Genomic DNA, 13,909 nt, shown 5'->3' on the forward strand with positions numbered 1-13,909 from the left:
AAGCAGAGGCGGAAGCCAAACATTTGTGCCTGAACAACAAAGACTGCAGCGTCGGGGGGTGGGGGGTGCCCCAGCGCGGGGCCGTCAGGGAGCTGAGGGAGCAGCCGCTGTGTGGGTGTGGGGACAGTGTGTGGTGCCCCGAGGGCGGGGTGGGGGGGCCCCATCCTGGAGGGTGGGGGGCAGGGTGCAGACGCAAGTATAGGAGGGAAGTGGGTGCTGGACGGAGAGGTGCGGGGTCTGTAGGGTTCCCGCGATGGGAAGCAGCAGTGTGCTTCTCGTGGCTGGGGGCTGGGTGCTCCCCGCCCCGTTCCTCATTCCTCAGAGAATGACGGAGAAGAGTGGTGGGCTTCGAGCGAGGGCCCAGCCTAGCTCCAGCCAATGCAGGGTGGGCACAGGCTGAGCCCCAGGGGCCATGGAAGCTGGAGCCAGGCAGAGGCCTTGGATCCTGGCTCTGGCCTGCTCAGTGGAGGCCGAAGGAGGCCCCGCCACCCGCCCTTCCCTGTCAGCCTGCCACAGCCTCCCCAAGTCTCCCCGCTCCCAGGCCCTGGGTGGGTTTCAGAGGCAGCTGTAAAAGCCAAGAAGTGTCCCCCAGACACGAAGCTCGTTTCCGGAAAACCAATCACCTGCTGCTGCCTCTTGATTGCTCATTGGGCAGCGGGTTCCCATGGCCCCGGGCTGCCTGTGAGGAGGGGTGCCGAGCCACCCTCCAAGGCTGGGATCGTGGGCGGGAGGCAGTGCGGGCTCGGAGGGGACAGTAGGGCCGGCTTCACTGCCAGACTCTTTGGGGAGCTGGGGGGGGGGCAGGACCGCCCCCTCCCCAGCCTGGCCTGGGCTCCCCCTGGGGACTGGAGGTGCCAGCCAGAAGGGGGCCTGGCTGTGTGGGAAGGGGCTTGCTGTCAGGGTCAGGCGCCTCTCGGGAGTCGGTGTTCAGCGTTTTATTGAAGCCATGGGATGCGTGAGGGGGGCCCTCCAGCCCGCACTCAGTCCCACCGCGGAAGTGCAGGAAGGTGCCCCGCAGAGCAGAGGGGGCTTCTCTCCATTCCAAGTGAGGATGGTCTCCCGAGGGGCATACTGGTGGCTGTCCGGAGCATGGGGGCGGTTCCCCTAGCTTGGGGGTTCGGGGCCTTCTCCAGGGACGTGGGGCTGCTGGTCCGTCCCCTTCCCCAAGACCCGAAGGTGTTTGAAGGCGGTGGGCAGCGTGTGGCCCAGGAAGGGAGGGTCGGTCACATCGCGGATCATGACGACATACTCCCCTGCAAAAGACAGGCGCTCAGACGTGGCCCCCAGGGCCCCCTGGCTGCCCAGGCTCCTGCCCCTGCCTCTCTCCCGCCTCGGTTTCTGTCCACCCACACACCCTGCCTGGGACCCTGGGACCCTGCCTCAGTGCCCCGATGGGGGCTCCAGGCCTTCTCCTCGGCCGGTGACCCCGGGACCCGGGGGCGCGGAGAGCCCCTCACCACTGACGGGGCTGCACGGCTGAGTGCAAGGATTCTTTTGAAAATATTCCCTATCTTTTTAGGAGAAAGAGAATTCGTTTCCTCTAAAATGTTTTTTAAACAATGAAGCTTCCGAAAACGTGGCCGCCTGGCCGGCTGTGGCCTAGGGCAGGAGGGCCGCCCTCCGGTGCGCTCGGAAGAAGGAGAAGCACTTTCCCTCTTGCAGTCTGTAAACTGTCTGCAGAGCTTCAAAGTTGGAGAAACCATAAAAAAGAAAATAAGAAATAACAGAAAGTGCGGTTGCCATAGAAACCGTCCTCTCCCCTCCCCCGAGCCCAAGGGGGCTGGCACCGGAGCGTGGAAAAAGCTCGCTGGGCTGGCCCGGGCTCACACCAGGAATGCGGCCGCAGCTGAGATGGGGCGCAGGAGTCGGCTCACACCGTCAGAGAGAACATTCCAGCGCCCCGGTCTGGAAAGCAGGCCCTCTCCCCGCTGCGCCCTGCGGACACCGCGTGTTCCTGGGGCAGGATGAGAAAGGGCCTCGGCGGCAGGAATTTGCTGGGCTCTGAGTCAGTTCCTTCAGCAGCTCGGGGGGCCTGGGAGGGGGCCCACATTCCGCAGCCCGGGGCACCAGGCCCCCCGGTCGGCCTGGAGGAGACGCCGTGCATGGCAACGCCACAGTGTTTCCAAGCAGCACGGGTTTCTAGGTGTTCCCAGGAACACAGCTCCCCAGCCTGTGGCGCCGGCTGGGGAGCAGGGCGCAGTGGGCAGTGGCCGCAGAACCCAGCCCAGCCCTCGTCTGAACTCGCTCCCAACGCTCTTCTCCCAGAGGCCGGGAGAGGGTCTGGCTGGTGGCCACCCAAGGCCCGGCCCACACGGTCTGGCCGCGGGCCCGGTGCCCGGCGTCCCCACAGAGACGGCGCTGCCCACATCTCAGGGACCTGGCCACCCGCTGGCTTTGCCCCTCGCGGTCTGGAAGTTGCTGCTCCTCAGGGCCTGGCCCTCCTCCAACCAATCCCCCATCGGCCCCTCCCAACTTAGTGTGGGGCGTCCCCTCTGCCCACCCTCGCCCCCTCCCGCTGGGGTGCGCACGAGGGTCCCAGGGGCCTGAAGTGTAGACTCGTGTGGCTGCTGCTGGGGCTCCCAGTGCCAGCCCAAAGGGGGACGTGGGGGGCGCTGCCCAGGACCCAGCCCTCCTCCTGCACAAGGTGGGCTCAGGGGCCACGGGCCCTGCCAACACTCCCAAATACACGTGGGGTCAGAGGGGGCCCAGACCTGGAGGCCTGCCAGCCTTCCAGTCAGGACCCTGGACACAAGGAACCAGGGATGTTCACTTTGCCCATGGGGACAGAGGGGCACCCAGGATGGGGATGGGCAAGCACCCCTCACCATACCCTGCCCTGTGCCCGCAGCCCTCTGAAGGGACAGAGGCTGGAGAGGGTCCTGTGGCGGCCCTGGGCCCATCCGTGTCCCCTCCACCTCTGGTGCCTCTGGGGGTGCCCTGGGTAGCGTGGGGGCTGGCCAGGCTGGGAGCTGCCCAAGCCACGGTCAGTGTTGAATTTAGGGGTGCGTTTAGGGGAAGGGGGCTTTTCCAAAGGGTCCACAACTAGGGTACATGCAGATTGTGGGGTGACCGGTGGCCTTGGCCCGTTCGACTGAGTCCTCCTCCTGCCCACCTACCTGGGAAGGCTCCTGCTGCCGGCTCGGTCGTGGCCGCCCCGTCAGGCCTGCAGGGAGAAGAGGAGGAAGCCCCTGGGAGACTGCAGCCCCGAGGACGGCCCCGCGTGGGCCCAGCCACAACCCTCCTGTCCTCGGAGGCCCCACCCCTGCCTTCCGAGCGCAGCGTGCGCAGCCCCCGCTGGACAGCTCTCTGCCCGCCCCGGCTGGTGCCTTCCCGTCTACACCCAAACACGCCCGTGGACGGACGCTGGAGCCGAGCCTCACAAGCTCGCCCCTGTTTCCACAGCTGGTGCTGCCGCGTGCACAAAGCTTTTGGGGGCACCAAGGCCGCACAACGCCGGGCAGAGCAGCCGCCCAGGAAGGGGCCGATGCGCCGGGTCCACTGCGTTTGGCATTTATATTCCAGTGGCAGCTGGGCTCCGTGGGAGGTGGGGCCATGGGGGGCACTGGTGTGTCCCCTTGGGTCCCCCTCAGAAGGACTGAAGGTCGTTACCTGGGAGACTCACAGGAAGGGACAAAGCAGCAGGCAGGGACAGGAGGGGTGGGCCCAGGCCTGGCCCCAAGTCTGAGGGACAGAGACCCTCACTTCTGGTCACGGCAGCCACAAGAGGGCCCTGGTGGGCAGCCCGAGGCAGCTCAGTCAAGCCTGAGGCCAAGGGCTCCGACCCGACCGGAGGTTCTCCTCTCCGTGGTGCGCGGTGATGTGCCCGCTCCGCCCGCCCGCAGGGGTGGTCACCCGCCCGGGGGACGTGCCGTGTGCCGGTGAGGACACCTGGCGCACGTCGTCAGCTTCTGCCCTGGGTCAGGCCCTCAGCCTCCTCCTGCCACCTTGGGAGCAGGGAGCCGGGGCAGTGTGGACGCCCACCTGGGTCCTCCAGCTGCTGGACGCACTTTCCTGGTGGGACGGAGGCCCCGAGTGTGGCGGGCTGGGCTTTGCCCTGAATTATCTATCCAGTGGGACTTGGGCGGGGGGGCTGGGGGACCCCTCCCACCCCTGCCTCCATGGCTGTTGGTTTCCTGTCATCAGAGCAGGGGCGGGGGGGCTGGAGGCCAGGGGGCTCCCTGGCATCAGCTTGGCGACCCGCCAGGCTCCGACCCCGTGCCAAGCTTAATTACCACAGGCATGGTTTGGGTGATAAAAAATTAAAGACAAAAGATTTTAAAATTACTTCATTTCAAGTGGGGGAAAATGGGCCTTGGCTTGGACCCAGGAGCCACGTTACAAATTCTGAAGTGTGGGTGAGGAGGGGAATGCAGATAAATAATTCAGCACTAAGAATAACCAGAGTCTGTCAGCCTGCCAGCTTCAAGAGAAATAGACGGGGTTACAAGAATCCTGAGAGTTTTTACAGAACCCCCAGGGCTTCGAGAAAGCAGAGGCAGAGCCGAGAAGGAGCTGGGGAGCCTTGGTGTGAGGTGATGCCGGAGGCGCCCATTAGCGGGATGGCTCTCCAAGCCGCGCGGGGTGAGGGCATGGAGCCCTAGGAGACCTGGGAGGCGCGTCCGAGAGACGGGCGGCTGAGGGTGCAGCCGGAGCCCTGTACTGGGCACGGACCTTGTATACAGCACCGGGCGGAGCCTCCAGGGTTCAAGGGCGATCAGGGCAGGGAGAGGTGACAGGCCTCCTGGGCAGACTTGGGAGCCCGCGGTGGGCGGGCAGGGGGCTGGGGGCCTGGGGTTCAGGGGCTGGTGCTGGGAGCTGGAATGGGGCCGGGGCCCAGCACTGCATCCTGTGTTTTCTCTTGATCTGCAGCTGGTGTCCTTGTCCTTAAGCTTCCTGTGCTTGGGGTTCCTTGTGTCTTGAATCTACAGGTTTATATTTTTCATGAAGATTGAAGACATTCTGGCCGTCATTGTTTCTTCTGTCACGTTCTCCCCTGCAGCACTTGGAGCCTCTGATCCTGCATGTGGTTGGCCGATAGGCACCATCTGGCTCGTGATGTTCAGTCTTTTCGTTCCGGGTTTCATCTGGGGGGTCGCCAAGGCTGTGCCCGCAAGCTCACGGCTCTCGTTTCCTTCCACCCGTCCCTGCCCACATTTTTCAGCTCCGGCGGGTGAGTCCACTCCTTCACGCCTCCGTGTCTGCCGAGCGTGGCCAGTCTTCCCTGCTGGACATGCACAATCCACTCACAGCGTTTCACCTCCCCATCTACTGACTCTCCCATTTGTGTCATTTCTGGGTTGGCTTTGATTAGTTTATTTTTCCTCATTATGGGTTGTACTTTCCTGCTTTCTTCCTGTGCCTGGTAATCTTTGGTCAGATGTGAGACATCGTGAATTTTACTTTCTTGGCTACTGGCTACTTTGTATTCTTTTTTTTTTTTTTAAAGATTTTATTTATTTGACAGAGAGAGATACAGCGAGAGAGGGAACACAAGCAGGGGGAGTGGGAGAGGGAGAAGTAGGCTTCCCGCTGAGCAGGGAGCCCGATGCGGGGCTCGATCCCAGGACCCTGGGATCATGACCTGAGCCGAAGGCAGACGCTTAACAACTGAGCCACCCAGGCGCCCCTACTTTGTATTCTTATAAATATTCTTGATGCTGTTCAGTTCCTTAGAGATGGTTTGATCCTTTTGGGTCTGGCTTTAAGGTTTGTTAGGTGGGGTTCAAGATAGGGTTCATTATTCCCCACTACTAAATACTCTTCTGATGTCCTGTGAATCTGGAGGTCTTCCAGGCTGACCGCTGGACCGAGCACTCTCCACAGCCCTGTGTGAGCTCTGGGCAGGGCTCGCTGTGGCCCTCTCTGTGGTTTTCCCGGCCTCAAGCACGTTCCTCATGCTCTGCAGATCTCTAGGACTCTCTCCTCTCCCGTGCTCCCTCCTGCAGACTCTAGCTGCCTTGGCTTTCTAGGACTCCCAGCTCCATCTCTGCCCTTGGGGGGACCCCTGGAACTGCTGGGTCCCCTCCCTGCACCACAGCTGGAAATGCTCAGGAAGTGAGCTGGGGCCTCAAAGTGTTGTGAAGGCTGGCTGTTGTTTCCTGGATCTTGTCCAACTTGTTTGTTGTTTACCTGTGTGTGCGAGAGGGCCAAATCCTGCCCCTTGCACTTCGTCCTGGCTGGAAGCAGAAGCCTGTTTCTGCACCTGTAGACCAAACTGGGATGTGGTGCCCCGATGGCCCCAGCTCGTGTCCTTGTGGTCAGTCCTGAAGGGCTGGGGCTCCTTGTGGAGGGCAGAGCATGAGGCCTCTGCCACTGCTATTTGGGGTCATCCTTTGAGGGCCCCCAAATGGCATCTTGTCCTGACTGCTTGTGGCCCTGTGAGGTGGGGCCTGGTCCTGTGAGAATCATCTGTAGCATGGAATCACCCTCCCATGGTGGGTCTTTCAGTCCCCACAAGGCCCCAGGAGGGGAACTGGATGGCCTCCTGTCAAGGTCAACAAGGTAACTCTGCAGGTTCCTCCTAGGTGCTCAGCTACCTGAGTGGCTCACCAGTCCAGTCGCTGTCCCCTCAGCACAGCTGGCCCTGGTGCTCCCCATGACCCCATGTCTTTCTCTTTCTTCAGGCCCTGAGAATGTCCTTTCTGAGCCATGTGACCTCGACTAGGACAGGTGCATCTCAGGACTGCACTGAAAAGTCATGAGGCCCCTCAAGAAGGCACCTGGGACTCTGTCCCACTGGAATTACCATGAGCATGTCTGACCCTAAGCAGAACTGTCGCTGAGGCGATGCCCACAGCCGCCTGGGCAGGGCATGGGGACCACAGGCAAGGTCTGGGGCGTGTGGGTCCTCAGTGCTTCTCTGCAGGCCCGGGTGTTGGCGGGGGAGAACAAATTGGCAGAGCTGAAGAAATGGCCATAATTGGAGAGGAAGCCTGAGGCCAGTCAGCCAGACCCTGGCCCAGTGGGCCCGGAACCTGTGTGTGCGCTTGTCCTTTCACTGGGCAGCTGAACAGAGGGAGGCAATGGTGAGGGGGTGTGAAGACCCCATGGCCAAGCACACGGTGGGTGGCAAGAGAAGGGGGTTCCCTTGGGTGAACCAAAGGTCTCCAGTAGCCCAGGTGACCCGGGCCTATCCACCCACAGGTCACTGAGGGACCAGCAGGGCTTTGGGCTTGGTGGCTCTATGGTTAGACAGAGGAGGCCCATTGGCTGAAGACCGGACTGGGGGGCAGGGGGCTGGGGGAACAGGCTCAGGGCTTCGTCAGGCCTGGTCCTGACCTTTGTTGTCACTGGTTTTCAGGCTGTGGAGGGGGCACGGGGACCAATCTGCCCAAGGCCCACCTAGGGCAAGAGGGCACAGGGACCCTTTCCCGCATCCTGGTTGGGGGAGAGCCCCCACCTCCGGGGCAGTGTGTGTCAAGGCCCAGGATCCTGGCCTTTGCCCACGGTCCTATGGGCATCACGGCTGTCCTCCCGTACTAATGGGTTGTGCTGGCTGAGGGAACCGGGGAGCCATGGAGTCAAAGACACAGATTAGGAAAACTGCCGCCTGGAGGGCATGTGGCCGGCAGAGAAGCTGCCCGGGCTCTCCTGACCTGCTCACGTGGGATGTGAGCCCCAGGGCTTTCTGTGGCCCCCATGGAGGGCCCATAAGAAAGTTCCAAAATTAGAACAGTCAGCTAACTGCGGGAGCAAGGTTGGCCTGGATCTGGGGCTGAGCTGGACAGCATCGCGACTTCCTGGGGACCCCCAGGATGCAGGAGGTTCAGGGCCGTGGGCCCCGAGCGAGAGCCACGGTGGGCAGCTCCGGCTTCTCTCCCAGACAGCGCGGCCCCAGAGGGTGGTCTGCTCCGCGGGGCCCCCAGCAGGTCTGTCCCCACCCAAGCTCACACTGGGACTGGGGGTTATGCTGCCACAGCGGCCCCTCAAGTGAGGCCCCTGCACACACGCGTGTGTGGGAGAGCGGCTGAGGGCCAAGAGGGAGGGGGCGCAGATGCACCCGAGGCTCCAGGAACTCTCAGCCTAGACCCGGGGGGGCCAAGGCGGGGCGGGGCTCCAAGGACCATTTAGGGGCCCCTGTCCGCAGTGGGCAATCAGCTCTGGGCCCTGAAAGCCCACAGGGGGTGCCTGCTCCCTCACGGGGGTGGGGGCGCCCGCCAGTGGCCTGCAGTGGGCGTATGAGGGGTTAGGGCCCCTCCTGCCGCCAGCCTCCGTCTGCTGTCACGGTCACTGTTCCGGCCCTGCGGTGCCGTGGGGGGTTAGGGCGGCCCGAGCGCCAGCCCAGCTGCTCCGTCCGCCCCGCCGGCCCTCACACCTGCTTCCGTTTATTATTCCTGCTCGGACGAGACGGGGCTCATTTCTCCATCTTTAAAGTTTCGGAGGAAGCAGAGAAAGCCATCAGTCCCTATCTCCTGTTTCCCATGAACACACGCAGAGGAGCTGCCAGCCGCCGGACGGGGCGGCAGAGACCGAGCCCACTCTGTGAGGGATCCGTGGCCAGGGGAAGGGCGGCAGGTTGCAGCAGGGACCAGAGCCCCCTACACGGCACCCTCTTGTCTTGGGAGCTCTCACCCCCGGGGGGCTGTCCCAGGGCCCACCTGAGATCAACCCGCCCCTCCCCTCAGCACCGCAGCAGACCCGCGCCAAGAGCCCCCTGACACACTCCCTGGTGACGCAGGCTGCAACCCAGCGGAGGGCCAGCACATACCAAAGGCTGGAGGGGGCTTGGGGGGGGGGGCCGGGGGGGAGGGGGGCCTGGGGGCTTCCCCCCGGACCTCCTGGGGGGTTTCTTTTTTTTTTTTTTTGAAAGATTTTATTTATTTGACAGAGGGAAGACAAGCAGAGGGAGAGAGAAGCAGGCTCCCTGCTGAGCAAAGAGCCCGATGCGGGACTCGATCGCAGGACCCTGGGATCATGACCCAGGCCGAAGGCAGCTGCTTAACTGACTGAGCCACCCAGGCGTCCCCTCCTGTGGGGTTTCTTTGGGTCATTGGAGATTCAATTCAAAGCACCTGCCCCAGCCTCCTGGGCTGAGCCCTGTGTAGGGCCCAGAGTGGAGGGAGAGGGTGGGGTACACCCAGAGTTGGCCCCCAGAGATGCCGTGGTGCGGTGGGAGGCCTGTGGCCATGCCAGTTGCCGGCCGGGCCCAGCCAGGAGCCACGAGGCCGCTTCGCTGTGCCCACGGCCTGGGGCCAGGCTCCGTCCCGAAGGCCCCGGGGGCCTGCGGCTGGGCTCCGCGGGGCCCGGCCAGGCCTGGCAGCACGAGCTGCGCTTTCGGGCTCACACCCAGCTCTGGCTCCACCGGCCGGGCCTGCCCCACAGGACCCCGCACCCCGCCGGGGCTGGCACCGCGAGCCTGTCCCGCTGACCCTGGAGGCCCCTCCCAGAGCATCTCTGGGTCATGGTGAGGCCAGCCAGGGGTGGACAGGACAGTGCCTGGGCCCCAGGGCCGACAAGGGGGGACGGTTTGTGGACCTGTGTCCCTGGGGCAGGGTCAGCGAGGAGCCCAGGATGGAGGGGATGGGGGCCTGCGTCAGGTGCTCAGCGGTCACCTGCACGACCCTGCGCGGATGGGCTGCCAGCCCCAACTATCTATTCAAGTAAAAACATTAATTGGCTCCATCTGTGTTGGCCTGATGACTGATTAAATGACTAATCACGGAAGTCTTAATTAAACCCATTTTTCTCCGGGTGAGCAGGGGAGGGGCTGTGCTGGCCAGCACGCGTCAGGCTCCGGCTGGCCCTGTGCTGAGCCGGCAATGAGCGGTCAGGGGCGAGGTCGCCCCCGGGCCTCACGCATGGCAGGCTGAGGGGTGGTGTTTCGCGGGTGGGGCCGCGGGCCGCTGTGCCGTCCTACTACAGAGCACACATTTAGGGTTTCAGGGAGGGCGAGTGCCCTGTTCAATGGAATTCTCGTGGGTGGCTGGGCAAGCTCACGGCCACATTTCCAAAATCGACTCCATCTTTTGCAGTTGACAGGATCGCACATCACTCAGGAACCGACAGGCCTCTGTGTCATGTTGTGAAACTCCGTGAGGTGCCAGGAATGTCTCCGCAGGAAAGCAGCGAGAAGCTGCGGTGGAAGCTGGGCTCTCCCGGGGAAGAGCGGCAGGCTGGGCAGTGCTCCGCGGTCAGCGGGGACCCAGAGAGGACAGGCTCGCGGTGCCAGCCCCGGCGGGGTGCGGGGTCCTGTGGGGCAGGCCCGGCCGGTGGAGCCAGAGCTGGGTGTGAGCCCGAAAGCGCAGCTCGTGCTGCCAGGCCTGGCCGGGCCCCGCGGAGCCCAGCCGCAGGCCCCTGGGGCCTTCGGGATGGAGCCTGGCCCCAGGCAGTGGGCACAGCGAAGCGGCCTCGTGGCTCCTGGCTGGGCCACTGCCACACTCTGCCCAGGGATGGAGCAGATTCGCAACTCCCGCGGCCATCTGCCGACCCGCCCAGTCTGGGTCCACACTGAGGGGCCCCATCCACAGGCTGCCTCACCCTGCAGGAGATGGCTGGCCTTGCGGACCCACCTGAGCCTGAGGAGGGAGCAACTCAGGGCCCAGGCTCTGAGATAGTGGAGAAGACAGGGCCCCAATTCATGCCATTCCCTGGGGAAATGGAGTCAGACGGGGCCACACCCCTTCTGGGACCCCAGGACCCGGCTCAGGACCTCAGCAGGCCCCTTCCCTGTCAGCCACATGCAGGGCCCTCCCAGCCTGGGACTCTGCCAAGCGTGGCTGGGTGGGGGTCTGTGTGGCGAGGGGCCCCGCATGGGCCGGGGGCTGGGCCCCTTAGCACTTGGCTGCCCCTGAGTGCCCCTTCCCTGGGCAGGCACACACCCCAAGAATAAGTAGTCAGAGCATGTGTGCTGGAGGGTAGAAGCCCAGTGGCCACGGCGCCTGACCGACCCTTCACCTCCCTTCCCTCCACCAAAATGCACAAAGGTGATTCTTAGACAGTGAAGATAATGCAGAATTATGCCTGGAAGTTGTAACAAGAGGCAAAGGATTCCTCTGGAATGCTCTACCCTTCTTATGTAAATTAAAACCTCTGCCAGGCTCCAAAATTACAGGGTGGCGAATCCCTCTTAATCTTTTTCAATCATTTCTATTGTGTGAGCCTCCCGGATGGTAATAATGGGCTGCTCTGTGGGCAAAGTGAGTAGATGAGCAAGCGCGTGGTTTACTGTGGCTTTGAGGGGTCATCAGGGAGGGGGGGGACAGACAAGGGTCCACAGCTGACCGGCGGCTGGAGGCTCAGCGAGACCTGTCCTTTCCCAGGGCCCTGGAGCACGTTAGAAGTGACTCCTGTCCGTGGGGCCGCAGGGGGCTCAGGGTACGTCCGAGGTGCTCTTGCGGGACAGACGGCCTGTGTCTGCGGGTGCTATGCCCCAGGCCCGCAGCCCAGCCCCCGTGACTGCTCCCACAGACCCTTGCTCCCCACTTGGGTCACCCCAGGTGGGATGGCAGCCACCTGGACTGCTTCTCCCACCCTCTCCAATCTTGGGGTCTGACACCCACACACGCACGGCTGGGACAGTCACGTCAGCCCAGTGGTGCCGCCCGTCCCACTGCCCGCGGGAGTTCTTGAACCCGCTGCCAACACCCACAGACCACTTTGCGCCCCTGGTCGCTGGCCACTGGGAGGGGGGCAGTGTGTGGTGGGTTTCTGGGCGTGGAAGCCATCTGCACACACCCCCATCTTGGCCCCACGGAAATTCTTAACTTTGGGAACTTGGAAAGGACGGAGGCTCTGGAGTCGCTGGGGGGCGAGAGGAAGTGGGTAGAGCCCGTGATCTGGGGGTAGTGGTACCAGGGCCCTTGGCTCTGCATCCCTGGGGCTGTGTTGGGTGCGGCCCCTTTGTTGCCACAGGGGGAGACGGGCTTGGGGGGGCCGCCCCCTCCCAGCCTTTTCCCCCCACGGCCACTCCCTCCAGGGGGCTCTGTCTAGACTGGGAGGCAGGCTGCAAACCCACAGGCAGAAATGCAGAATGCCAGGCTGGGATGCCCAGCTGGCCTGACGCAGTCTGGGGGGCACCTGTGGGGAGAGCCGACGGGGCCTGGCACCCCACCACCGGCCCGCCCCCGTTACAGAAGGTGGGGTCCGAGTGGTGGCCTTCCCGGGAGGCCAAGGTGTGTGTGAGATGGCATCGCAGGCCCCTCGGGAGGGGAAGGCGGTGGCTGCGTGCTGGGTGGGGGCTGGCGTGTGGCAGGAAGCTGCCAGAGCCCCTCCCAGATGCTCCCTCCCCCGTGGGTCCTGGCAGCTGGGGGCTCGCAGAGCGTCAGGAGCATCTCGTTCCCTTGGCCCTGTCTCGTTCACGTGGAGGTGACCCCAGGGGTGGTCCAGAGGGCCACGACACATCTGAGACGTGGCCGAGACCCGGTGGGGGTTCCTCACGGCCAACCAGACCCAGCCTGAAGTCCAGGCCTTCTGACCTGCCAGAGTCAGCCTGGGTTGCTAGGAAGGATGGTTTTCTTAGAATTCCAAAAGGTGGGCTTTGGGGGTCAAGAGCCAGGTTTGGACGCTGATGTGGGGAGTTGGTGCCCGAACCAGAGTCGGAGGCACAGAGCAGGGGGCCCTGAAGGCAGTTGTGGGGGTGGTGGGGTCTGAGAGAGGTGACGTGCCACACAGACCCTGTGACAGGGGCAGGGGAGGGGGCTCAGGGGGGCGCTCTACAGCCACAACAAGGCTCAGACCTGTGCCTGCAAATGTGCCCCCCAAGTCACGGGATCCACTGGAGCTCACCATGAAAACCATCTGTCCAGGCTTCTTATATGCAGAAGTCGTCAGCTGGGCTGCCCAGAGATTCGGGCTTCCCGGGGAGAAGGGGCAGCAGCCTCCACGAATCTCAGACGGGGGCAAGAATGCGTCACGGCCACGTCACCAGCTCACAAAGCTCACTCACAGAGATGCGGAGCATTCCACATGCAAACGTGCCTTCCTGAGACTGTCACCCCCCCAGGACAAGGGCCCCGGTCGGACCCCTCCCTCTCGGTGCTGTCACCCCCCACGACGAGGACCCTGGTCAGACCCCTCCCTCATTTTCCTCAGGAGGAACCGGACAGCGAGGGCCTTCTGTTTGCTCGAAGTTGCCACGGTTACAGCCCTGAGCCCTGAGCCCGGAGCCCGGAGCCCTGAGCCCTGAGCCCTGAGCCCAGAGCCCTGAGCCCTGAGCCCTGAGACCTGAGCCCGGAGCCCTGAGCCCTGAGCCCAGAGCCCGGAGCCCTGAGCCCGGAGCCCGGGGCTGTGGGCGGCTGTGTCCACTTCTGGTCGGCACATGCGTTCCTGCCACTGAAACACTGGGTGGCCGCGGCGTCTCCACGTTTAGCAGATCTTGGCCGTTTTTCCCACGTCTCTGCTTCTCTAGTTACTGTGCAGAGCGGGCCTCATAGTTAATTCACACACCATGACTCAGAGCCACACGCAAGGGAGGCACCTTCCCCGGGAAACAGCGCGTCCCGGCTCTGCCGCGTGAGCGGGATCAAAGGCTTGTCAGCCGACCGACACGGTGCCAGCCTCCGGGAGTCCCGGCCCGGCCCACGCCCACTGGCGTCAGCGATGAGCAATCTCACTGCGGGAAGGCGTCAGGCTGTGGCGGCCCTCTTCCCATTTCTCCTGGATTTCTCAGTTTCCTCAAGTTTCGTCATCGGGTCTATGCCCACAGGCCTCTGCCCACGAGCGTGGCTCTCTCTGCAGCCCCCTGGCTGGCGGGTGAAGAGAGAGGTGCGCCCCGAGCGCGGGCGCCTCGGCCCCTGGGGCTGATGGGACCACACGCGCCCGTCAGAGGCCTGCCTTCGCTCGCAGGTGGGCATCTGGCACCCATCCCCGTCGCCGAGGGGCCACGCTGTCCCCCGCCCCGCCCACGCTGGGCCCCGTGCGCCCTGTCTCCCGAGGGAGGGCTCCTGTCCTTCAAGAGCAGGTGATTTTTCTC

General features: G+C 63.7%; 1 protein-coding gene across 1 annotated transcript in view; it reads right to left on the reverse strand.

The window, feature by feature from the left end:
• Nucleotides 1-1,104: 1,104 nt before the first annotated feature.
• The window catches only part of MORN1 (MORN repeat containing 1), a 52,072-nt gene continuing 39,267 nt past the window's right edge, over nucleotides 1,105-13,909 (reverse strand). Inside the window, exons 13-14 of the mRNA XM_021684357.1 lie at nucleotides 3,117-3,163; nucleotides 1,105-1,253 (exon numbers count right to left, since the gene is read on the reverse strand). Of these exons, the coding sequence (XP_021540032.1) occupies nucleotides 1,105-1,253; nucleotides 3,117-3,163 (196 nt within the window). The remainder of the gene's footprint in view (nucleotides 1,254-3,116; nucleotides 3,164-13,909) is intronic.

The sequence above is a fragment of the Neomonachus schauinslandi genome, chromosome 4 (assembly GCF_002201575.2).
Source record: "Neomonachus schauinslandi chromosome 4, ASM220157v2, whole genome shotgun sequence".
NCBI classification, from domain to species: Eukaryota; Metazoa; Chordata; class Mammalia; order Carnivora; family Phocidae; genus Neomonachus; species Neomonachus schauinslandi.